We start from the raw sequence: 27,469 nt of genomic DNA, 5'->3' as shown, positions 1-27,469 counted from the left end.
GACAGGGAGAGAGGAGAGAGAGAGAGAGGAGGAGAGGGAGAGGGAGGGGGAGACACCGACCACCCACCGCCCACCAGATGAATGACCCCCCCCCGACCCCCACCCGAAGGAAGGAGAGAGGAAGGAGGAGGAGAGAGAGCAATGAGGGAGGACGAGGGAAGAGGAGAAGGAGATAGAGGTAGAGGCACGAGAGACGAGAGGGAGAAGAGAGAGACAGAGGGAGAGGGGGATGAGAGAGAGAGAGGGAGAGAGAGAGAGAGGGAGAGGGAGAGAGAGAGAGAGAGAGAGAGAGAGAGGGAGAGAGAGAGGGAGAGAGAGAGGAGAGAGAGAGCAACTGGGATCTTCGTCTAATAATAAACACTGAGACGCCGTCTACTGCAATTCTTGGCACGACCACGAATTATAATTTGAAGGAGAAAGAAGAAAATGACGGATTTCTTTTCTTATTTATTTACTCACTTGACTGAGGAAGCGATGTGAATTGATTCTCGCACAGTTAATTGCTGTTGGTGATTAATAATAATATTAACAGAAAAAAACTGGTGACAGATATTTCATAAGCATAACGACATTATAAATATTGATAATCACATTGACAATAACAGCCGCGTTAGAGATGGTGCCCGGCACCCCCGCAGCCATGCTACCAGCACAGGACGCTGCGAAGATTTACCAAACGAACTACTTGAGGAATTCCCGGGCGATCGGAGTCCTGTGGGCGATTTTCACCATCTTATTCGCCATCGTTAACGTGGTGTGTTTCATAGAGCCCTACTGGATCGGGGACGGAGTGGACACGCCGCAAGCCGGCTACTTCGGCCTCTTCCACTACTGCATCGGGAACGGGATCTCCAGGGAGCTGACGTGCCGGGGCAGCTTCACCGACTTCGACACCATCCCCTCCGGCGCCTTCAAAGCGGCCTCGTTCTTCATAGGGATGTCCATGGTGATGGTCATCACCTGTATCGTCTGCTTCACCCTCTTCTTCTTCTGCAGCACCGCCACTGCCTACAAGATCTGCGGCTGGATGCAGCTGACGTCCGGTAAGTGCTAGCGCATCGTGTTAGGACTAGGATCCGCAGCACTGTCCCGAGGTGTGTGTGTGTGTGTGTGCAGTGGGACCCGCATTGGTTAGCGCAGGCGCATTAGGATATCGCGGGAGGTCGTGCATGTCCTCGAGGACGGGACCCGCTTGTGGTCGTCGGAAGTGCGCGTAGGTCGCGAAAACAGTATGTCCGGGCGACTCACGTCGTCTCGGTGTGGTACCTTAGAAGAAGACGCGTCCCAATGGCAAGTAAAGGTTTAATAATATTATTGTTGTATAAAGGATTCCTGGGCCCCGGCATTGTAACACAATGTAACACTTTAAACAGACCCGGGATTGTAACACAATGTAACACTTTAAACAGACCCGGGATTGTAACACAATGTAACACTTTAAACAGACCCGGGATTGTAACACAATGTAACACTTTAAACAGACCCGGGATTGTAACACAATGTAACACTTTAAACAGACCCGGGATTGCAACACAATGTAACACTTTAAACAGACCCAGGATTGTAACACAATGTAACACTTTAAACAGACCCAGGATTGCAACACAATGTAACACTTTAAACAGACCCGGGATTGCAACACAATGTAACACTTTAAACAGACCCGGGATTGTAACACAATGTAACACTTTAAACAGACCCAGTAACACTTTAAACAGTAACACAATGTAACACTTTAAACAGACCCAGGATTGTAACACAATGTAACACAATGTGTAACACTTTAAACAGACCCAGGATTGCACTTTAATTTAAACACAATGTAACACTTTAAACAGACCCAGGACTGCAACACAATGTAACACTTTAAACAGACCCAGGACTGCAACACAATGTAACACTTTAAACAGACCCAGGATTGCAACACAATGTAACACTTTAAACAGACCCGGGATTGTAACACAATGTAACACTTTAAACAGACCCAGGATTGCAACACAATGTAACACTTTAAACAGACCCAGGATTGCAACACAATGTTACACTTTAAACAGACCCGGGATTGCAACACAATGTAACACTTTAAACAGACCCGGGGATTGACAACACAATGTAACACTTTAAACAGACCCAGGATTGCAACACAATGTTACACTTTAAACAGACCGGGGATTGTAACACAATGTAACACTTTAAACAGACCCAGGACAAACACAATGTAACACTTTAAACAGACCCAGGATTGTAACACAATGTAACACTTTAAACAGATTGCAACACAATGTAACACTTTAAACAGACCCAGGACTGCAACACAATGTAACACTTTAAACAGACCCAGGATTGCAACACAATGTTGTAACACTTTAAACAGACCCGGGATTGCAACACAATGTAACACTTTAAACAGACCCGGGATTGTAACACAATGTAACACTTTAAACAGACCCAGGATTGCAACACAATGTAACACTTTAAACAGACCCGGGATTGTAACACAATGTAACACTTTAAACAGACCCAGGATTGCAACACAATGTAACACTTTAAACAGACCCAGGACCACAATGTAACACTTTAAACAGGCCCGGGATTGCAACACAATGTAACACTTTAAACAGACCCAGGATTGTAACACAATGTAACACTTTAAACAGACCCGGCATTGCAACACAATGTTACACTTTAAACAGACCCGGGATTGTAACACAATGTAACACTTTAAACAGACCCAGGATTGCAACACAATGTTACACTTTAAACAGACCCAGGACTGCAACACAATGTAACACTTTAAACAGACCCAGGACACAATGTAACACTTTAAACAGACCCAGGACTGCAACACAATGTAACACTTTAAACAGGATTGTAACAACACAATGTAACACTTTAAACAGACCCAGGACTTGCAACACAATGTAACACTTTAAACAGACCCAGGATTGCAACACAATGTAACACTTTAAACAGACCCAGCAACACAATGAACACTGCCCGGGAAACACAATGTAACACTTTAAACAGACCCAGGACTGCAACACAATGTAACACTTTAAACAGACCCAACACAATGGACTTGCAACACAATGTAACACTTTAAACAGACCCAGGATTGCAACACAATGTAACACTTTAAACAGACCGGGGATTGTAACACAATGTAACACTTTAAACAGACCCGGGATTGTAACACAATGTACCTTTAAACAGGGATTGTAACACAATGTAACACTTTAAACAGACCCGGGATTGCAACACAATGTAACACTTTAAACAGACCCAGGATTGCAACACAATGTAACACTTTAAACAGACCCGGGATTGTAACACAATGTAACACTTTAAACAGACCCGGGATTGCAACACAATGTAACACTTTAAACAGACCCAGGATTGCAACACAATGTAACACTTTAAACAGACCCGGGATTGTAACACAATGTAACACTTTAAACAGACCCGGCATTGCAACACAATGTAACACTTTAAACAGGCCCGGGATTGTAACACAATGTAACACTTTAAACAGACCCAGGATTGCAACACAATGTAACACTTTAAACAGACCCAGGATTGCAACACAATGTAACACTTTAAACAGACCCGGGATTGCAACACAATGTAACACTTTAAACAGACCCAGGATTGCAACACAATGTAACACTTTAAACAGACCCAGGATTGCAACACAATGTAACACTTTAAACAGACCCGGGATTGCAACACAATGTAACACTTTAAACAGACCCAGGATTGCAACACAATGTTACACTTTAAACAGACCCAGGATTGCAACACAATGTAACACTTTAAACAGACCCGGGATTGGGTTACAAAAGCATGATGATGTGCTGGGTGCTGTCTCTCCAGGACCCTCTTGTGATAGGAGTATGATGATATGTGTGGGTGCTGTCTCTCCAGGACCCTCTTGTGATAGGAGTATGCAACACAATGTAACACTGTCTAAACAGGACCCTCTTGTGATAGGAACACAATGTAACACTTTAAACAGTCTCTCCAGGACTGCAACACAATGTGATAGGAGTATGATGATGTGACCCTGTCTCTCCAGGACCCTCTTGTGATAGGAGTATGATGACTTTAAACAGACCCAGGATTGGGTTACAAAAGCATGATGATGTGCTGGGTGCTGTCTCTCCAGGACCCTCTTGTGATAGGAGTATGATGTGATAGGAGTATGATGTGGGTGCTGTCTCTCCAGGACCCTCTTGTGATAGGAGTATGATGATGTGCTGGGTGCTGTCTCTCCAGGACCCTCTTGTGATAGGAGTATGATGATATGCTGGGTGCTGTCTCTCCAGGACCCTCTTGTGATAGGAGTATGATGATGTGCTGGGTGCTGTCTCTCCAGGACCCTCTTGTGATAGGAGTATGATGATGTGCTGGGTGCTGTCTCTCCAGGACCCTCTTGTGATAGGAGTATGATGATGTGCTGGGTGCTGTCTCTCCAGGACCCTCTTGTGATAGGAGTATGATGATGTGCTGGGTGCTGTCTCTCCAGGACCCTCTTGTGATAGGAGTATGATGATGTGCTGGGTGCTCTCTCCAGGACCCTCTTGTGATAGGAGTATGATGATGTGTGGGTGCTGGGACCCTGTGATGTCTCTCCAGGACCCTCTTGTGATAGGAGTATGATGATGTGCTGGGTGCTGTCTCTCCAGGACCCTCTTGTGATAGGAGTATGATGATGTGCTGGGTGCTGTCTCTCCAGGACCCTCTTGTGATAGGAGTATGATGATGTGCTGGGTGCTGTCTCTCCAGGACCCTCTTGTGATAGGAGTATGATGATGTGTGTGGGTGCTGTCTCTCCAGGACCCTCTTGTGATAGGAGTATGATGATATGTGTGCTGGGTGCTGTCTCTCCAGGACCCTCTTGTGATAGGAGTATGATGATATGTGTGGGTGCTGTCTCTCCAGGACCCTCTTGTGATAGGAGTATGAGTGATGATGTGCTGGGTGCTGTCTCTCCAGGACCCTCTTGTGATAGGAGTATGATGATGTGCTGGGTGCTGTCTCTCCAGGACCCTCTTGTGATAGGAGTATGATGATGTGCTGGGTGCTGTCTCTCCAGGACCCTCTTGTGATAGGAGTATGATGATGTGCTGGGTGCTGTCTCTCCAGGACCCTCTTGTGATAGGAGTATGATGATGTGCTGGGTGCTGTCTCTCCAGGACCCTCTTGTGATAGGAGTATGATGATCTTGTGCTGGGTGCTGTCTCTCCAGGACCCTCTTGTGATAGGAGTATGATGATGTGCTGGGTGCTGTCTCTCCAGGACCCTCTTGTGATAGGAGTATGATGATGTGCTGGGTGCTGTCTCTCCAGGACCCTCTTGTGATAGGAGTATGATGATGTGCTGGGTGCTGTCTCTCCAGGACCCTCTTGTGATAGGAGTATGATGATGTGCTGGGTGCTGTCTCTCCAGGACCCTCTTGTGATAGGAGTATGATGATGTGCTTGGTGCTCCAGGACCCCCTTGTAAATGAAATGCATTTCTCAGTGAGTTCTTATCCTGGCCAAACAATAATGAATGAACACAAGTTGAATCGAGGAATCTCGTTTGGTGGAAACCTTCTCTAGAGTTTAAATTTGAATATATTACAAGCACTGATAGCTAACTGTGATAATGCCAGTGAAACGTGAATATCCTTGTGGTTACACAGTGAAGTCATGCTTTGTTGCCCAGAAAGGTGCGATAATCAGGTGTTTTTGACCCGCTTCATTGGGGAAGCGTGCTTGTACCGTATTCGAATAAGAGCGTGTGTTTCTTCTTATTAAGTTTTAATAATATTCCGTGCTTGACGTTCCCGATTGCTGGCAGAATGGATGGATTTGCTTCCTGTTTAGACTGCCGGCTGCAACATTCATTTGTCTTCAGAGAGCGCTTTTTGTTGAAGATGCATTGGTATAAGTTATAGTGTTGCTTGACAGTTTTGAATTAAAATGCATTTTCTTCCTCGACTGTGATATGAAAATGATACGAGATAGGTATTGCATCAGCAGCAGAATAGATCAGATATTGATATTATTATTGTTGTTATGATGATGATGGTTATTAATATTCTTGATTCGTTCATTCTCTCGCTGAAAGGTTTAGAGAAGGCTGAGAAGTAAAACCGGAGTCTTCAAGTTAGACCGAGAGGAGTTCTCCTCAAAATGGAGGCACAGGTTTGGCACTTTGAAAAAGAAAAATATGGCACAGCCTCCACAGTGTCTGAGGATGTGCTGGCTAGACTGAGGCAACTGTCAGCTGTAGACGCTCCCTCTGTGAGTGAGAGACACAGAGAGACGGCGTGCTTGTTTCCTGTAGGAATAGCACAGGCAGTCTTGCCAGCATATTGATTCCTCAGAGAGACACACTCATGAGATGTTACAGCACAGCCGACACAGGTGTGCAGTTAAAAGGGTTGGGTGCTGCTTTCATTAACAAACAAGAACAGCATCTGTACTATTTCAATGTGTCACTGAGGAGCATTTATAACCTGAGGAGTCCTTAGCAGCCCCTCAGAAAAATCTAATCAAAATAAACTATAGATCACTGTAGAAAAGCGACAGGATTGTTTTCATAACCTATAGATATATCTATAAATCACACTCGCTTCTATAGATATCTATTATGGATTTGTGTTGATTTATATACAGTACTGTTCTTCAAACCTGGCAATGTATTGCTTTAATTGTATGTGGATTTTCTATAATAGCTATAGATTCCTATACGGCTTGTTTCTAAGGGCAGAGTTAGCTGACTGCAGCTGAAATATTACACGGCAGTACTTGTGGTACTGTAGAGCACACTGTGGACATGTCTGGTGTGTATTGGCTCATTGCATTACAATTCCATTCACTCTGTCAACATATATCATCATGTTCTACGCTCACCCTCCTCTGCTGGCATTTGCTGAGGTCCTGTTATAAACTCATACACGTATTTCTTGACACAGAAGTCTGCAGCAAACACTGCCGGTAAAGCAGCTACAGTCAAATAGGTTACAATAGTAGGGTTTTGTTTTTATCAAATATGTATAAATGGAGAGCAAGTTTTCCCAGAAGAACAGTCATTTAAAAGCCTTTCCTGCCTGTGCGCTGGAAAGCAACGGCAGGTTGAAATGCACATTTAAGTCCTGACTCGGGCCAAGTCCTGGAATGGAGTGGCCTGGATTTGGAATTTCAAAACTGTTGCCTGTCACAGTCATCCAGCTTCGTTACTGTACTGGTGTGTGTGTGCGTGCGTGCGTGCGTGCGTGTGTTTGTGCATGCATGTGTGCGTGCATGCGTGAGTGCGTGCATGCATGTGTGTGCGCGTGCATGCATGTGCTTGTGCGTGTGTGGAACTGGTATGTAAAGTGTCTTCGTAGTGAAAGTGCAGTGCAGGTGTGCGATTCACTTCCCAGACCCCTGGAATCGCCCATGTACACCAAGGGTTGTTTTGTCTGTGAGTGCTGGGAGTGTGGCTCCCATTCTCTCTGGCTCCAGACAGTCTGAGTGACAGTGAATGTGTCCCCTCTCCCCCGGGGCACTCCTCAGCCTCTGGAGCTCAGCCAGCCTGTGCTATTGGGTCATGTCTGCTTTTGCTGCAGTGCTCTCACTGCCCCACGTGGAAGTGATGTATGTACAAGGAGACCTCTAAGTGATGGACAGCTCCTGAACGCATTCATCTACACTGCCTGCTAGACCAGAGAAGCCGCTCTGCAGATAAATTACTGCCTTGTTCAAGATGAGACTTGTTAACCTGTGGGCTCGTAGGCAAGCTCCTGGTTTAACAGGTGGAACTTGGGATAAAGGGTCTGATTGGGATGCGATTATATTATTCGCCTTATCAGTTTGCTTTTGCAATTAATGTTCTGGTTTGCTGTAATTTAGTACATATGTGTTTTGTTCTCTTAATTCTGGAGCTTTATTAAAGCAGATTTATTTACTGCATATCAGTTACCAGCTTTGAAAGTCGGGTCCAGGGGTTGTGCTGTGATAGGAAGGTGGCTCGGTTCGTAGGGTCAGAGGACGCTCACTGAAGCTTCAGTGTTCCTGAGCTGCTCTGCAGGGCTGGTGAAGCCGGTAGCTCGCTGACATCGCTCTCGAGTTCCTGGGTGTAGAAGAGGAAGCTGGCTCGCTCGTGGGATCAGAGGACGCTCACTGAAGCTTCAGTGTTCCTGAGCAGCTCTGCAGGGCTGGTGAAGCCGGTAGCTCGCTGACATCGCTCTCGAGTTCCTGGGTGCAAAGCTGACATCGCTCTCGAGTTCCTGGGGTCTGTAGAAGAGGAAGCTGGCTGCTCAAAGGACTCGTGGGATACAGAGGACGACTCACTGAAGCGTCAGTGTTCCCTGAGCAGCTCTGCAGGGCTGGTGAACGCGGTAGCTCGAATGACATCGCTCTCGAGTCCTGGGTGTAGAACGAGGAAGCCTGAGCAGCTATGCATTGGCCTGCTCGTCGTGGGAATCAGAGGACGCTAGACAGAGGAAGCTTCCGTGTTCGGGGGATGAGCACGCTCTGCAGGGGTGTTATCTGAGAAGTTGCAGGGCTGGTGAAGCCGTAGCTCGCTGACATCGACCTCTCGAGTTTCCTGAGGACTTCGTAGTAGAGCTCAGAGGAAGCTGACTTCGCTCGTGGGATCAGAGGGACGATCACTGAAGCTTCAGGGTTCCCGAGCAGCTCTGGCCAGGGATGGTGAAGCTTAGCTCGAGCTGGGACATCGCTCTCGAGTTCCTGGGTGTAGAAGAGGAAGCTGGCTCGCTCGTGGGATCAGAGGACGCTCACTGAAGCTTCAGTGTTCCTGAGCAGCTCTGCAGGGCTGGTGAAGCCGGTAGCTCGCTGACATCGCTCTCGAGTTCCTGGGTGTAGAAGAGGAAGCTGACTCGCTCGTGGGATCAGAGGACGCTCACTGAAGCTTCAGTGTTCCTGAGCTGTTGCGGCGAGAAGAAAAAAAGTGACTGGACATTCTAAGATGGGGGGGAAATCAGGGGTAAAATAATTGGGCACTGTAAATTTAAAAAATGTATATATCAAACATACTGCAGACATTAAAAATTCAACAATAGCTCTGAACATATGCAGCTCATGTATTATTATTCTTGTTGGCAGTGAGGTGCTATGCTAATTCAGTGTTTCAGTGCCAGCATTGATTTTGATTTTAAAAGGAATTTGGAATGGATGAAAATGAGAGCATGCAGTCTTGGGATAACCTTCATCTGCTGTAGCTCTAATCATAGACAGCATTTAAAAATGGAGTGAACCTGATTACACCAAGCTTCTAATCACTGTGTGTGTGTGTGTGTGTGTGTGTGTGTGTGTGTGTGTGTCTGTGTGTGTGTGTTTTTAGGTGTTTTACACAATAATTATATACAGATATATATTATATATATATATATATATATATAAATATATATATATATATATATATATATATATATATATATTATATATAATTTGCCCCTGGTTTTATCAGCTCAATTAAGGAGTTAATTAGAATCAGATGTTTAAATAATTAGGTAGATTTTCAGTGGTGAGTTTGGGAGGCCTCATCCTATATAAAGATCAGAAACTTTGTGAGTTTGGTCTTCACCATGCAGGTGTGTGGAAACATGTCATGCCACGATCAAAAGAAAATTCTGCGCACCTCAGAAAAACAGTTATTGATGCTCATTGGTCTAGAAAGAGTTACAAAACCATTTCTAAGGATTTGGGCTCCACCAATCCACTGTTAGACAAATAAGACCTCTTTAACACATAACATAAGAACAGAAGAAAGTTTACAAACGAGAGGAGGCCAATTCGGCCCATCTTGCTCGTTTGGTTGTTAGTAGTATTGATCCCAAAATCTCATCGACAGTTCAAGACCACAGTAAATACCAGGAGCGTTCGGCGCTCTGTAAGGTCTGTAAGGAGGAATGGGCCAAAATTCCTCAAAACCGATGCGAGAGACTGACCAACAGTTACAGGAAACGCTCAGTTGAAGTCATTGCTGCTCAAGGGGGTGCCACCAGTTACTGAATCTAAAGGTTTTTGTACTTTTTCACACATGGATATTGAATGCTGAATCATTTGTGGATAAATAGTTGAAACAATGATCATGTTTTATATATATATATATATATAAAATCTCTTTTACTTTATAACACATTAATAGACATGTTTTTCATACCTGTCTTCTCATGATAGGAGTTCAGTGGCTCTTCCTGACCTGTTTTCACATAAGGGGGACTCTTGCTCCCTACATTTCTTGGTCTCAACAGTACTTGGAGGGCAGAGTTTGTGAGCAGTAGGTAAATGCAGATGTACAGTAATCTCACAAGAAGATAGTTTGAACGGGATAAACAGCAACATGTGTCGAATCACTAAAATAATGCAGCACTTTGAGAAGCTGTGGATTATTTGAACACTGATTCAGCACTTTGTTTATCACACTTAAAACATTTCTAATTTATGTGATGCTCGTATAATATTCTATTGATATTGATAATCCACCACTTGTAGCTGACTAAAGGGACCCGTGATGAAGGAGCCTGTGTTCACTGTGGCTTCTTTGAACAATCCACAGTTTTTGAAGAATCCAGTTGAGTTATAAAATGAATAAATACAGAATCAAAGGATGCCTTTCTAGAAATGTTTTACCGTAAGAGGCAGGTGAACTCATTTCAATTAAGTCCCATGACAAGAGGCAGAACGCTAAACTACAAAGACAGAAAGGTATATACAGCCCAGACCTTTAGAAAGCCTGTGCAAGATCACCTCAGTTATAGAATGCCCTGGAGTGAGAGAAGAGCAAGCAGTGTAATCACAGGGCTGGAGGAGTACAGCTCTAAAGGGATTAGCAGCCCCACTCACTAGTTCAAACTCAAAGCATTGTAGACATCGAGAAAGACTTCTAGTCAGGTTTGTTTTAGTACAGTATGTCTAAATTAATCACGATCAAGTGTTTAATAGACGATAACCTCCAAGCAGATTCAGGACAGAGGGAACAAGGCTCTTTATCACACAGTAAATATTAAGAAGGCTTGTTCTCAGGTAAATGGGAATACTGTAACCCTGCTGCTGCAGCCAGTGCACGCTGTTGTAAAGCTAGAATACTGTAACCCTGCTGCTGTAGCCCGTGCACGCTGTTGTAAAGCTAGAATGCTGTAACCCTGCTGCTGCTGTAGCCCGTGCACACTGTTGTAAAGCTAGAATACTGTAACCCTGCTGCTGTAGCCCTTGCACACTGCTGTAAAGCTAGAATACTGTAACCTTGCTGCTGCTGTAGCCCATGCACACTGTTGTAAAGCTAGAATACTGTAACCTTGCTGCTGCTGTAGCCCGTGCACACTGTTGTAAAGCTAGAATACTGTAACCTTGCTGCTGCTGTAGCCCATGCACACTGTTGTAAAGCTAGAATACTGTAACCTTGCTGCTGCTGTAGCCCGTGCACACTGTTGTAAAGCTAGAATGCTGTAACCTGCTGCTGCTGTAGCCCATGCACACTGTTGTAAAGCTAGAATGCTGTAACCCTGCTGCTGCTGTAGCCCGTGCACGCTGTTGTAAAGCTAGAATGCTGTAACCCTGCTGCTGCTGTAGCCCGTGCACACTGTTGTAAAGCTAGAATGCTGTAACCCTGCTGCTGCTGTAGCCCGTGCACGCTGTTGTAAAGCTAGAATGCTGTAACCCTGCTGCTGCTGTAGCCCTTGCACGCTGTTGTAAAGCTAGAATACTGTAACCTTGCTGCTGCTGTAGCCCGTGCACGCTGTTGTAAAGCTAGAATACTGTAACCTTGCTGCTGCTGTAGCCCGTGCACACTGCTGTAAAGCTAGAATACTGTAACCTTGCTGCTGCTGTAGACCATGCACACTGTTGTAAAGCTAGAATGCTGTAACCCTGCTGCTGCTGTAGCCCATGCACACTGTTGTAAAGCTAGAATGCTGTAACCCTTGCTGCTGCTGTAGCCCTTGCACACTGTTGTAAAGCTAGAATACTGTAACCTTGCTGCTGCTGTAGCCCGTGCACGCTGTTGTAAAGCTAGAATGCTGTAACCCTGCTGCTGCTGTAGCCCGTGCACGCTGTTGTAAAGCTAGAATACTGTAACCCTTGCTGCTGCTGTAGCCCTTGCACACTGTTGTAAAGCTAGAATACTGTAACCTTGCTGCTGCTGTAGCCCGTGCACACTGTTGTAAAGCTAGAATGCTGTAACCCTTGCTGCTGCTGTAGCCCATGCACACTGTTGTAAAGCTAGAATACTGTAACCCTGCTGCTGCTGTAGCCCGTGCACACTGTTGTAAAGCTAGAATACTGTAACCTTGCTGCTGCTGTAGCCCGTGCACACTGTTGTAAAGCTAGAATGCTGTAACCTTGCTGCTGCTGTAGCCCGTGCACACTGTTGTAAAGCTAGAATACTGTAACCCTGCTGCTGCTGTAGCCCATGCACGCTGTTGTAAAGCTAGAATACTGTAACCTTGCTGCTGCTGTAGCCCGTGCACGCTGTTGTAAAGCTAGAATGCTGTAACCCTTGCTGCTGCTGTAGCCCGTGCACACTGTTGTAAAGCTAGAATGCTGTAACCCTGCTGCTGCTGTAGCCCGTGCACGCTGTTGTAAAGCTAGAATACTGTAACCCTTGCTGCTGCTGTAGCCCGTGCACGCTGTTGTAAAGCTAGAATGCTGTAACCCTGCTGCTGCTGCTGTAGCCTGTCCACGCTGTTGTAAAGCTAGAATGCTGTAACCCTGCTGCTGCTGTAGCCCGTGCACACTGTTGTAAAGCTAGAATACTGTAACCCTGCTGCTGCTGTAGCCCATGCACGCTGTTGTAAAGCTAGAATACTGTAACCTTGCTGCTGCTGTAGCCCGTGCACACTGTTGTAAAGCTAGAATACTGTAACCCTGCTGCTGCTGTAGCCCGTGCACGCTGTTGTAAAGCTAGAATACTGTAACCTTGCTGCTGCTGTAGCCCGTGCACACTGTTGTAAAGCTAGAATACTGTAACCCTTGCTGCTGCTGTAGCCCTTGCACGCTGTTGTAAAGCTAGAATACTGTAACCCTTGCTGCTGCTGTAGCCCGTGCACACTGTTGTAAAGCTAGAATACTGTAACCTTGCTGCTGCTGTAGCCCTTGCACACTGTTGTAAAGCTAGAATACTGTAACCTTGCTGCTGCTGTAGCCCTTGCACGCTGTTGTAAAGCTAGAATGCTGTAACCCTTGCTGCTGCTGTAGCCCTTGCACGCTGTTGTAAAGCTAGAATGCTGTAACCCTTGCTGCTGCTGTAGCCCGTGCACACTGTTGTAAAGCTAGAATACTGTAACCTTGCTGCTGCTGTAGCCCATGCACACTGTTGTAAAGCTAGAATACTGTAACCCTTGCTGCTGCTGTAGCCCGTGCACGCTGTTGTAAAGCTAGAATGCTGTAACCTTGCTGCTGCTGTAGCCCGTGCACACTGTTGTAAAGCTAGAATACTGTAACCCTGCTGCTGTAGCCCGTGCACACTGTTGTAAAGCTAGAATACTGTAACCTTGCTGCTGCTGTAGCCCGTGCACGCTGTTGTAAAGCTAGAATGCTGTAACCCTGCTGCTGCTGTAGCCCATGCACACTGTTGTAAAGCTAGAATACTGTAACCCTTGCTGCTGCTGTAGCCCGTGCACACTGTTGTAAAGCTAGAATACTGTAACCTTGCTGCTGCTGTAGCCCGTGCACGCTGTTGTAAAGCTAGAATGCTGTAACCCTGCTGCTGCTGTAGCCCGTGCACGCTGTTGTAAAGCTAGAATGCTGTAACCCTGCTGCTGCTGCTGTAGCCCGTGCACACTGTTGTAAAGCTAGAATACTGTAACCCTGCTGCTGTAGCCCATGCACGCTGTTGTAAAGCTAGAATACTGTAACCTTGCTGCTGCTGTAGCCCATGCACACTGTTGTAAAGCTAGAATACTGTAACCTTGCTGCTGCTGTAGCCCTTGCACGCTGTTGTAAAGCTAGAATACTGTAACCTTGCTGCTGCTGTAGCCCGTGCACACTGTTGTAAAGCTAGAATACTGTAACCCTGCTGCTGTAGCCCATGCACGCTGTTGTAAAGCTAGAATACTGTAACCTTGCTGCTGCTGTAGCCCGTGCACGCTGTTGTAAAGCTAGAATGCTGTAACCCTTGCTGCTGCTGTAGCCCGTGCACACTGTTGTAAAGCTAGAATACTGTAACCCTTGCTGCTGCTGTAGCCCATGCACACTGTTGTAAAGCTAGAATACTGTAACCTTGCTGCTGCTGTAGCCCATGCACGCTGTTGTAAAGCTAGAATACTGTAACCTTGCTGCTGCTGTAGCCCGTGCACACTGTTGTAAAGCTAGAATACTGTAACCTTGCTGCTGCTGTAGCCCATGCACACTGTTGTAAAGCTAGAATACTGTAACCTTGCTGCTGCTGTAGCCCATGCACGCTGTTGTAAAGCTAGAATACTGTAACCTTGCTGCTGCTGTAGCCCATGCACGCTGTTGTAAAGCTAGAATACTGTAACCTTGCTGCTGCTGTAGCCCGTGCACGCTGTTGTAAAGCTAGAATGCTGTAACCCTGCTGCTGCTGTAGCCCTTGCACACTGCTGTAAAGCTAAATGCCACTTATATGCTGGTGTAAATAATGAGCTTTGTAAGTGTTGCTGAGCTGTGAGTCAGTGGAAGGTGTGATTGACCCCAATGTGCGAGCGGCAGGATGGACAGGACCCTCATGTGTAATTGATGGAGAAGTGAATGAATCTCTCCTGCACAGAACTGCCTCACTCCAATGAGCTCTGCAGTAATAAGTCATGGTGACAGCACCCCAGGTTTTTTAATCTGTAATATACATAGTATAACAGAGCACAATTCAGACAGTCAGTCACAGTTCAATAACACTCCAGCCCTCCATCCTGCTGGAAATGGACCCTTGTGCATCGCCGGTCAGTAAATCACAAGTATGTGTTTATATACAAGGGATTAGAGATCAGTCTTAAAACCTGTGATGTTATTAATCCTGTCAGACATGCCTTGGGGGCTCTTTACATTCTAGCAGTATGATGCAATGCAGTACATAATAAAGCCATGGCTTACAGCATCGACACACTAAAGCCATGTCTTAGCCATGCTCATCACAGGGAGGCATTCTGTCCTCTTCTTCAGGGGATGCAATGAAATGTCCTCACAAAGTTCAGATTTTCCGACTGTACTCTTTTCACTTGACATTGTGTTAGTTGTTATCGAATGGAGTGTGGTCAATGGTTTAATTGTGACAGAAAAGGGAAAGTTCAGTCTTGAATCCCATGCCATCACCAGGCACTGCATGGGAACTCACCAGGCACTGCACGGGAACTCACCAGGCACTGCACTGGAACTCACCAGGCACTGCGCAGGAACTCACCAGGCACTGCACGGGAACTCACCAGGCACTGCACTGGAAATCACCAGGCACTGCACTGGAACTCACCAGGCACTGCACTGGAACTCACCAGGCACTGCACAGGAACTCACCAGGCACTGCACTGGAAATCACCAGGCACTGCACTGGAAATCACCAGGCACTGCACTGGAAATCACCAGGCACTGCACTGGAAATCACCAGGCACTGCACTGGAAATCACCAGGCACTGCACTGGAAATCACCAGGCACTGCACTGGAACTCACCAGGCACTGCACTGGAAATCACCAGGCACTGCACAGGAACTCACCAGGCACTGCACAGGAACTCACCAGGCACTGCACTGGAACTCACCAGGCACTGCACAGGAACTCACCAGGCACTGCACTGGAACTCACCAGGCACTGCACGGGAACTCACCAGGCACTGCACTGGAACTCACCAGGCACTGCACTGGAAATCACCAGGCACTGCACTGGAAATCACCAGGCACTGCACTGGAACTCACCAGGCACTGCACGGGAACTCACCAGGCACTGCACTGGAACTCACCAGGCACTGCACTGGAACTCACCAGGCACTGCGCGGGAACTCACCAGGCACTGCACTGGAACTCACCAGGCACTGCACTGGAAATCACCAGGCACTGCACTGGAAATCACCAGGCACTGCACTGGAAATCACCAGGCACTGCACAGGAAATCACCAGGCACTGCACTGGAAATCACCAGGCACTGCACTGGAAATCACCAGGCACTGCACTGGAAATCACCAGGCACTGCACTGGAAATCACCAGGCACTGCACTGGAAATCACCAGGCACTGCACGGGAACTCACCAGGCACTGCACTGGAACTCACCAGGCACTGCACTGGAACTCACCAGGCACTGCACAGGAACTCACCAGGCACTGCACTGGAACTCACCAGGCACTGCACTGGAAATCACCAGGCACTGCACTGGAAATCACCAGGCACTGCACTGGAAATCACCAGGCACTGCACTGGAAATCACCAGGCACTGCACTGGAAATCACCAGGCACTGCACTGGAAATCACCAGGCACTGCACTGGAAATCACCAGGCACTGCACTGGAAATCACCAGGCACTGCACTGGAAATCACCAGGCACTGCACTGGAAATCACCAGGCACTGCACTGGAAATCACCAGGCACTGCACTGGAAATCACCAGGCACTGCACTGGAAATCACCAGGCACTGCACGGGAACTCACCAGGCACTGCACTGGAACTCACCAGGCACTGCACTGGAACTCACCAGGAACTGCACTGGAAATCACCAGGCACTGCACTGGAACTCACCAGGCACTGCACGGGAACTCACCAGGCACTGCACTGGAACTCACCAGGCACTGCACTGGAAATCACCAGGCACTGCACTGGAAATCACCAGGCACTGCACGGGAACTCACCAGGCACTGCACTGGAAATCACCAGGCACTGCACTGGAATTCACCAGGCACTGCACGGGAACTCACCAGGCACTGCACGGGAACTCACCAGGCACTGCACTGGAACTCACACACACAGGGTGTTTTTCAACTCATTTTATCAAGATTACCCAAATAATCAAGTGAGGTAACTATTGGATTTTTACTTATATGATAATTAGTTCGTATTCTCTGTAATTATTGTTCCATTTTGATGCTTCTATTCAAATTGATATGTAAGTATGGCACAGTAATTCAACATTCATCAAATTATGTTCTACCATGACATATCAGATTACAGTTCTAACATTGTTATTTATTCTTAATGATCTCATAATAATCTATCAGTATACCAAAATGAAATAGACCATCATGCAGTGTGAGGGCCATGCCCTTTTACCAACAATTCATATTAATCATAGTCTGTCATTGTAGGACCAATTTATAACTAGCTTTACAACAACGTCAACGTTTTTCATACGCTGAACAAAAATATAAACGCAACATGTAAAGTGTTGCTCCCATGTTTCATGAGCTGAAATAAAAGATCCCAGAAATTTTCCTTACGCACAAAAATCTTATTTCTCTCAAATTTTGCGCACAAATTTGTTTACATCCCTGTTAGTGAGCATTTCTCCTTTGCCAAGATAATCCATCCACCTGACAGGTGTGGCATATCAAGAAGCGGATTAAACAGCATGATCATTACACAGGTGCACCTTGTGCTGGGGACAATAAAAGGCCACTCTAAAATGTGCAGTTCTGTCACACAACACAATGCCACAGATGTCTCAGGTTTTGAGGTAGCGTGCAATTGGCATGCTGACTGCAGGAATGTCCACCAGAGCTGTTGCCAGAGAATTGAATGTTAATTTCTCTACCATAAGTAGCCTCCAATGTCGTTTTAGAGAATTTGGCAGTACGTCCAACCAGCCTCACAACCGTAGACCACGTGTAACCATGCCAGCCCAGGACCTCCACATCCGGCTTCTTCACCTGCGCGATCATCTGAGACCAGCCACCAGGACAGCTGATGAAACAGTGGGTCTGCACAACTGAAGAATTTCTGCACAAACTATCAGAAACCGTCTCAGGGAAGCTCATCTGCGTGCTCGTCGTCCTCACCAGGGTCTTGACCTGACTGCAGCTCAGCGTCATAACCGACTTCAGTGGGCAAATGCTCACCTTCGATGGCCACTGGCACGCTGGAAAAGTGTTCTCTTCACGGATGAATCCCGGTTTCAACTGTACCGGGCAGATGGCAGACAGCGTGTATGGCATCGTGTGGGCGAGCGGTTTGCTGATGTCAACACTGTGAACAGAGTGCCCCATGGTGGCAGTGGGGTTATGGTGTGGGCAGGCATAAGCTATGGACAACGAACACCATTGCATTTTATTGATGGCAGTTTGAATGCACAGAGATACCGTGACGAGATCCTGAGGCCCATTTTCGTGCCATTCATCCACCGCCATCACCTCATGTTTCAGCATGATAATGCACGGCCCCATGTCGCAAGGATCTGTACACAATTCCTGGAAGCTGAAAATGTCCCAGTTCTTCCATGGCCTGCATACTCACCAGACATTTCACCCATTGAGCATGTTTGGGATGCTCTGGATCGACGTGTACGACAGTGTGTTCCAGTTCCAGCCAATATCCAGCAACTTCACACAGCCATTGAAGAGGAGTGGGACACCATTCCACAGGCCACAATCAACAGCCTGATCAACTCGATGCGAAGGAGATGTGTCGTGCTGCATGGGGCAAACGTGGTCACACCACATACTGACTGGTTTTCTGATCCATGCCCCTGCTTTTTTTAAGGTATCTGTGACCAACAGATGCATATGTGTATTCCATAGATTAGGGCCTAATGAATTTATTTCAATTGACTGATTTCCTTATATGAACTGTAACTCAGTAAAATCTTTGAAATTGTTGCATGTTGCGTTTATATTTTTGTTCAGTGTAGATTGATAGCTTAATACAGAACGAAAGTAATGTTTACCATGTCTGGATGAATTCCCTGTCAAGTCAGGATATTGCTTGTGATGCTGTTTGGGTGTGGATGTTGTTTGGGTGTGGATGCTGTTTGGGTGTGGATGTTGTTTGGGTGTGGATGTTGTTTGGGTGTGGATGCTGCTGGGTGTGGATGTTGTTTGGGTGTGGATGTTGTTTGGGTGTGGATGCTGTTTGGGTGTGGATGTTGTTTGGGTGTGGATGTTGTTTGGGTGTGGATGTTGTTTGGGTGTGGATGTTGTTTGGGTGTGGATGCTGTTTGGGTGTGGATGCTGTTTGGGTGTGGATGTTGTTTGGGTGTGGATGTTGTTTGGGTGTGGATGCTGCTTGGTGTGGATGTTGTTTGGGTGTGGATGCTGTTTGGGTGTGGATGTTGTTTGGGTGTGGATGCTGTTTGGGTGTGGATGCTGTTTGGGTGTGGATGTTGTTTGGGTGTGGATGCTGTTTGGGTGTGGATGCTGTTTGGGTGTGGATGCTGTTTGGGTGTGGATGCTGTTTGGGTGTGGATGTTGTTTGGGTGTGGATGCTGTTTGGGTGTGGATGCTGTTTGGGTGTGGATGTTGTTTGGGTGTGGATGTTGTTTGGGTGTGGATGCTGTTTGGGTGTGGATGCTGTTTGGGTGTGGATGCTGTTTGGGTGTGGATGCTGTTTGGGTGTGGATGCTGTTTGTGTGTGGATGCTGTTTGGGTGTGGATGCTGTTTGGGTGTGGATGCTGTTTGTGTGTGGATGCTGTTTGGGTGTGGATGCTGTTTGGGTGTGGATGCTGTTTGGGTGTGGATGCTGTTTGGGTGTGGATGCTGTTTGGGTGTGGATGCTGTTTGGGTGTGGATGCTGTTTGGGTGTGGATCCTGTTTGGGTGTGGATGTTTGTGTGTGGATGCTGTTTGTGTTGGATGTTGTGTGGATGTTGTTTGGGTGTGGATGTTGTTTGGGTGTGGATGTTGTTTGGGTGTGGATGTTGTTTGGGTGTGGATGCTGTTTGGGTGTGGATGTTGTTTGGGTGTGGATGCTGTTTGGGTGTGGATGCTGTTTGGGTGTGGATGTTGTTTGGGTGTGGATGCTGTTTGGGTGTGGATGCTGTTTGGGTGTGGATGTTGTTTGGGTGTGGATGTTGTTTGGGTGTGGATGTTGTTTGGGTGTGGATGCTGTTTGGGTGTGGATGTTGTTTGGGTGTGGATGCTGTTTGGGTGTGGATGCTGTTTGGGTGTGGATGCTGTTTGGGTGTGGATGTTGTTTGGGTGTGGATGCTGTTTGGGTGTGGATGCTGTTTGGGTGTGGATGCTGTTTGGGTGTGGATGCTGTTTGTGTGTGGATGCTGTTTGGGTGTGGATGCTGTTTGGGTGTGGATGCTGTTTGGGTGTGGATGCTGTTTGGGTGTGGATGCTGTTTGGGTGTGGATGTTGTTTGGGTGTGGATGCTGTTTGGTTGTGGATCCTGTTTGGGTGTGGATGTTGTTTGGGTGTGGATGCTGTTTGGGTGTGGATGGTTTGAGTGGGGATGTTGTTTGGGTGTGGATGTTGTTTGGGTGTGGATGTTGTTTGGGTGTGGATGCTGTTTGTGTGTGGATGCTGTTTGGGTGTGGATGCTGTTTGGGTGTGGATGTTGTTTGGGTGTGGATGTTGTTTGGGTGTGGTTGTTGTTTGGGTGTGGATGCTGTTTGGGTGTGGATGTTGTTTGGGTGTGGATGCTGTTTGGGTGTGGATGCTGTTTGGGTGTGGATGTTGTTTGGGTGTGGATGCTGTTTGGGTGTGGATCCTGTTTGTGGATCCTGTTTGGGTGTGGATGCTGTTTGTGTGTGGATGCTGTTTGGGTGTGGATGCTGTTTGGGTGTGGATGCTGTTTGGGTGTGGATGCTGTTTGGGTGTGGATGCTGTTTGTGTGTGGATGCTGTTTGGGTGTGGATGCTGTTTGGGTGTGGATGCTGTTTGGGTGTGGATGTTGTTTGGGTGTGGATGCTGTTTGGGTGTGGATGTTGTTTGGGTGTGGATGCTGTTTGGGTGTGGATGCTGTTTGGGTGTGGATGCTGTTTGGGTGTGGATGCTGTTTGTGTGTGGATGCTGTTTGTGTGGATGCTGTTTGGGTGTGGATGCTGTTTGGGTGTGGATGCTGTTTGGGTGTGGATGCTGTTTGGGTGTGGATGCTGTTTGGGTGTGGATGCTGTTTGGGTGTGGATGCTGTTTGGGTGTGGATGTTGTTTGGGTGTGGATGCTGTTTGTGTGTGGATGCTGTTTGGGTGTGGATGTTGTTTGGGTGTGGATGCTGTTTGGGTGTGGATGTTGTTTGGGTGTGGATGCTGCTGGGTGTGTAGACTCTGTTTGGGTGTGGATGTTGTTTGGGTATAGATGCTGTTTGGGTGCCGTTACCTTCATCGACTGACATTCCTGTTGTTTTCTAGAGATTTCCTAGTTTCTCTGACCTAAGCCCCTTCCCCCAGCCGTAAACACATTCTCAGCACTCAGGACTCCACCCAAACGGGTTATACAAGGCAGATGGCTTACATATTAATAACTGTATCAATGTGTTTTAAAATGCACACACAAATTCTACAACGCAATAGGAAATTAAACTGAACTTATTCTAGCATAAGGTTGAGAATTAGCGCTCAGGTGTACCTGCCAGTGGTTCCAGTGCAGGTCAAACACAGGGTAAAAATGATTTACAAAAAACAAACAAAACAAAAAAGATCAGGTCTCTAACAACAAGGGTCAATGTGGACTCACCATGCCTGGGAAAGAGCTCGCCATGCCTGGGAAAGAGCTCGCCATGCCTGGGAAAGAGCTCACCATGCCTGGGAAAGAGCTCGCCATGCCTGGGAAAGAGCTCGCCATGCCTGGGAAAGAACTTGCCATGCCTGGGAAAGAGCTCACCATGCCTGGGAAAGAGGCTGCGTGAATCTGCCCTGGAAACATCTTTTGATCAATTTTCAAATCCCCAGCTTGCTGCTTGAGGTCGCGTTCAGGGCGCAGTGTAGGCAGTGTGATTGATCAGTAAGGTTGAGTAAGGCTCTGATCTGGGCCTGGTATAATTTGCGTAGTGGGCAGATAGCGATATCCAGAGTGAAAGCTCCCACTTAAAATACACATTGCTGCTGGCTGTCTGTTTCTCTGCCAGGCAGGCTCATGGTGGCTGTGAAGCGGAGATCATAGAGAGAACACTCACACAACCACAACTTCAAACAGCAGCAGCTGCACAATCACATGTCTAATTCCAGCCCTCTGTGCAGCCTGGGTCCCTGTGCGCTCCATTCCCCCAGTCCCCCTTCCCAGTGGGAGGTAATCTTTGTGCTCCGCACCCAGTGCTGGCTGGGCATCGCGCTGCAGCTGGTCTAGAGGAGGCTGCAGTGTGGCATTGATTAACTGGGCTCTGCTAATCCAAAAGTAGACAGCTTGAGGGAGCACAGCCAAGGGCAGCCCAGCCAAGGGCAGCAGAATGATCTGAGTACGATTACACTGCGGCTGCAAAATGCAAAGCAGCCTCAAATCAGAAGAGGATTACCAGCTTTCTAAAACACAACAGCCAGTGAATAACCTCTACTCTCCCAGCCATGGCAGTGTGCTATTTGAATAAATCCACTGTGATCCTCTGAATCCACTAGACCCTCCCAGCCATGGCAGTGTGCTATTTGAATAAATCCACTGTGATCCTCTGAATCCACTAGACCCTCCCAGCCATGGCAGTGTGCTATCTGAATAAATCCACTGTGATCCTCTGAATCCACTAGACCCTCCCAGCCATGGCAGTGTGCTATCTGAATAAATCCACTGTGATCCTCTGAATCCACTAGACCCTCCCGGCCATGGCAGTGTGCTATCTGAATAAATCCGCTGTGATCCTCTGAATCCACTAGACCCTCCCAGCCATGGCAGTGTGCTATCTGAATAAATCCACTGTGATCCTCTGAATCCACTAGACCCTCCCAGCCATGGCAGTGTGCTATCTGAATAAATCCACTGTGATCCTCTGAATCCACTAGACCCTCCCAGCCATGGCAGTGTGCTATCTGAATAAATCCACTGTGATCCTCTGAATCCACTAGACCCTCCCAGCCATGGCAGTGTGCTATTTGAATAAATCCACTGTGATCCTCTGAATCCACTAGACCCTCCCAGCCATGGCAGTGTGCTATCTGAATAAATCCACTGTGATCCTCTGAATCCACTAGACCCTCCCAGCCATGGCAGTGTGCTATCTGAATAAATCCACTGTGATCCTCTGAATCCACTAGACCCTCCCAGCCATGGCAGTGTGCTATCTGAATAAATCCACTGTGATCCTCTGAATCCACTAGACCCTCCCAGCCATGGCAGTGTGCTATCTGAATAAATCCACTGTGATCCTCTGAATCCACTAGACCCTCCCAGCCATGGCAGTGTGCTATCTGAATAAATCCACTGTGATCCTCTGAATCCACTAGACCCTCCCAGCCATGGCAGTGTGCTATTTGAATAAATCCACTGTGATCCTCTGAATCCACTAGACCCTCCCAGCCATGGCAGTGTGCTATCTGAATAAATCCACTGTGATCCTCTGAATCCACTAGACCCTCCCAGCCATGGCAGTGTGCTATCTGAATAAATCCACTGTGTTCCTCTGAATCCACTGACTGGTTTCACTGTTAGGCTGAGATTGTGCTGTGGTCTGTATCCAAACCGATACCATTTCTGTTTGACAATTCAACATGCAAACGGGTAGAACTTCAGCTTAGACAGCTTACTGCCATGAATGTGGACTTCTGATGGGATGTATTGTTATCAGTGGAAAATGTCTGAATAGTTGTAAGATTAGGAGCTGTCTAGTGAACAGGTATTGACTGAGCAGCAGTGTTTTAAAATCAATGCTCTGCTTCACAGTGAGACGATGTAGTGCAGGAGCCAAATAAACAAACTGCAGAATGATAGGAGGGTGGGGGGGGGGGGGGGAGCTTGTACCCAGCAAAAGGGCTTCACAGTGAGACGATGTAGTGCAGGAGCCAAATAAACAAACTGCGCTGATAGTGTGCTAGGAGGGAAAGGTGACAGCTATGGGCAGTTTAGCATGAACATTGCCTGCAGTCTTCCGAGAGTCCATTGCAGAAGTCCAGTTTTATTTTGGAGTAAAAAAAAAACCAAAGCAGAAAGGTCCCAGCCTGTAGTAGTGAATGATTAATGATTGGCTCAGCAAAGTGTCATTAATACCCTGGGCCCCTGCCAGGCTGCTTGTATCCCTTCTAATACTCACATCTGTGTAGGGCTGAGGCGATGCTTTGATGTATCGATGCATCGGATCGTTTGACAACTAGCGATACTCAAGCCTGTGCATCGTTTTTTGTGTAAAGGGTTTAAGGAAAGGAAAGCTTTTATTTTTTATTAAATTTGGAATTGGCAATTGTTTTTTGCATTAAGCGCACAGCTTCTCTGCTCCTCTCAGGTCTGACTCACTGAATCTGCATGTGATTGAGCTCCCATTCCCCCCCCGTGAGTGTTTACTGATGGGATTGCATCTGTGCAGGAGTCTTCAAAGTAACAGAGGAAGTTAAGAGCGCTGTGCTAGAATTACAAATACTGTATCGACCGAGCAACAAATACAACACTTCTGCTGTTTGACAATTATTTTCTAAAGTAAGACAGAGAGACAAAGTAAAGAAAGTAATGTTTGGGATACTCAGGTAACACAACTCATCTGCACGACCATTTAATGAGATGCAGAGGTCGCGCTAGCCTATAAAAATGTGCATTTGTAAAAAACATTCAGTGGCTCTCAAAAGTATTCAACACCCCCCACCCTTGGACTTTTCCACATTTTACTGTGTTAAAACGTGGAATCACAATGGATTTAATTAGGAGTTCTTGCCACTGATCAACACAAAAAAAGTCCATAATGTCAAAAATAAAATCTACAAATGGTTCTAAATAAATTACAAATACAAAACAGAAAATAATTGATTGCATAAGTATTCACCCCCTTGAGTCAATATTTGGTAGAGGCACCTTTGGCAGCAATTACAGCCATGAGTCTATTTGGATAAGTCTCTACCAGCTTTGCACATCTGGACACTGCAATTTTTGCTCATTCTTCTTTGCAAAGATGCTCAAGCTCCGTCAAGTTCCAAAATTCCAAAATGTTTTTCCAATATTACAACAGCAAGCGAACATTCAAAGAGGAGATTAAATGTTTAAGAGATACAAATGGCAAAATCGTAGATGAAGAAAAAAAATAGCAAATATATTAAATGATTACTTTTCACAAGTTTTTACAAAGGAAGATACTGACAACATGCCCCACATGTCATCCAGTTCCTATCCAGTTTTAAATAACTTTAGCATAACTGAGGCAGAAGTGTTAAAGGAGCTCTTAAAATAAACAAATCCCCTGGGCCGGATGAGATCCTCCCAGTAGTACTCAAAGAAATGAAAGAAGTAATTTACAAACCGCTAACCAAGACCGTGCAGCAGTCTCTTGACACAGGGGTGGTACCGACAGACTGGAAAATTGCAAATGTAATACCGATCCACAAAAAGGGAAACAAAACTGAACCAGGTAACTACAGACCAGTAAGCCTGACTTCTATTATATGCAAACTTATGGAAACTATAATAAGATCCAAAATGGAAAATTACCTATATGGTAACAGGGTACTGGGAGACAGTCAACATGGTTTTAGGAAAGGGAGATCGTGTCTAACTAACTTGCTTGATTTTTTTGAGGATGCAACATCGATAATGGATAATTGCAAAGCATATGACATGGTTTATTTAGATTTCCAGAAAGCTTTTGACAAAGTCCCGCACAAAAGATTAATTCTCAAACTGAACGCAGTTGGGATTCAAGGAAACACATGTACATGGATTAGGGAGTGGTTAACATGTAGAAAACAGAAAGTACTGATTAGAGGAAAAACCTCAGAATGGAGTGTGGTAACCAGCGGTGTACCACAGGGATCAGTATTAGGTCCTCTGCTATTCCTAATCTACATTAATGATTTAGATTCTGGTATAGTAAGCAAACTTGTTAAATTTGCAGACGACACAAAAGTAGGAGGAGTGGCAAACACTGTTGCAGCAGCAAAGGTCATTCAAAATGATCTAGACAAGATTCAGAACTGGGCAGACACATGGCAAATGACATTTAATAGAGAAAAGTGTAAGGTACTGCACGCAGGAAATAAAAATGTACATTATTGTGGCAGAGCACAGCTCTGCTCTTTAGAAATTGCAGGGATGGGGTTAAACTCCCCTACCTGCCTGGGTTCACTGTGTTCAGGTGGCTGGGGTTGATTAGATGATTAGTTCAATTAACGATCAATCCGCGCCCAGCCACCTGACATAAAAGGAGGCCTCTGCTTCTCATTTGAGAGGAGGGAGCTGAGGAAGCAGGTTGGTGTTTTGGTGTTTTGGTGTTTTGGTGTTTTGGTGTTTTGGTGTTTTGGTGTTTTGTGATTTTTTTTGAATGTTTTGAATCCAGTGAAGGCATTGCCCAGCCTGGAAACCTTTATTTTTGTGAGTGTAATTTTGCTTTATTTTGTTTATTTTGTGTTTAAATTGCTTTGTTTTAGCCCTTGTGCCCCTTCATTTTTGTGTTTATAATAAGTTATTTTTTTGAACTCCAGACTGTCTCTGGGCCTCTATCCACTCACCAGCCTGCCACAATTATAAATATCATATGGGAGATACTGAAATTGGAGAAGGAATCTATGAAAAAGACCTAGGAGTTTTTGTTGACTCAGAAATGTCTTCATCTAGACAATGTGGGGAAGCTATAAAAAAGGCTAACAAGATGCTCGGATACATTGTGAAAAGTGTTGAATTTAAATCAAGGGAAGTAATGTTAAAACTGTACAATGCACTAGTAAGACCTCATCTTGAATATTGTGTGCAGTTCTGGTCACCTCGCTATAAAAAAGATATTGCTGCTCTAGAAAGAGTGCAAAGAAGAGCGACCAGAATTATTCCGGGCTTAAAAGGCATGTCATATGCAGACAGGCTAAAAGAATTGAATCTGTTCAGTCTTGAACAAAGAAGACTACGTGGCGACCTAATTCAAGCATTCAAAATTCTAAAAGGTATTGACAGTGTCGACCCAAGGGACTTTTTCAGCCTGAAAAAAGAAACAAGGACCAGGGGTCACAAATGGAGATTAGACAAAGGGGCATTCAGAACAGAAAATAGGAGGCACTTTTTTACACAGAGAATTGTGAGGGTCTGGAATCAACTCCCCAGTAATGTTGTTGAAGCTGACACCCTGGGATCCTTCAAGAAGCTGCTTGATGAGATTCTGGGATCAATAAGCTACTAACAACCTGAAGTAACTTAGAAAAAAAAGATGGTGATTAAGTAGATTCAAGGAAATGCACAGAGTCCTTTTCTTCAATCAGTTGCCAGGTTTATTGAAATATGCAGGGAGTCTGGTCCCAGGTACAGGACAAACACAATACTCAACATTACAATGTTTGCATGACATTAAATACCCTTCTGTATAGATGGTCCACCTCCCCTTTCTCTGACATTAACCAATGGTCAAGGTAATTTAATTTATTGTGTGAGTGTTAATGTGTGTGTGTCTGTGTGTGTGGTCTAGTGTGACAACCTCTGAACTCAGTGCATTCTTCACACTCCTGGAGACAAAAGGTCCATACATCTGCCTTTTCTTATCTCCTTGCGACCCCCATTGATGCCAG

At 46.1% G+C, this 27,469-nt stretch overlaps 1 protein-coding gene across 3 annotated transcripts in view; it reads left to right on the top strand.

Moving 5' to 3' along the window:
- Positions 1-297: 297 nt before the first annotated feature.
- Positions 298-27,469, top strand: part of LOC121317957 (LHFPL tetraspan subfamily member 3 protein-like) — a 54,017-nt gene continuing 26,845 nt past the window's right edge. For all 3 annotated transcript variants that reach the window (XM_041254052.1, XM_041254050.1, XM_041254051.1), the window contains exon 1: positions 298-1,043. In XM_041254052.1, the coding sequence (XP_041109986.1) occupies positions 617-1,043 (427 nt within the window). In that variant the 5' untranslated portion in view covers positions 298-616. The remainder of the gene's footprint in view (positions 1,044-27,469) is intronic.

Source organism: Polyodon spathula, chromosome 7 (genome assembly GCF_017654505.1).
Source record: "Polyodon spathula isolate WHYD16114869_AA chromosome 7, ASM1765450v1, whole genome shotgun sequence".
NCBI lineage: Eukaryota > Metazoa > Chordata > Actinopteri > Acipenseriformes > Polyodontidae > Polyodon > Polyodon spathula.
Note: the sequence above shows the minus strand (reverse complement) of the source record. Positions and strands in the feature narration are given on the sequence as shown.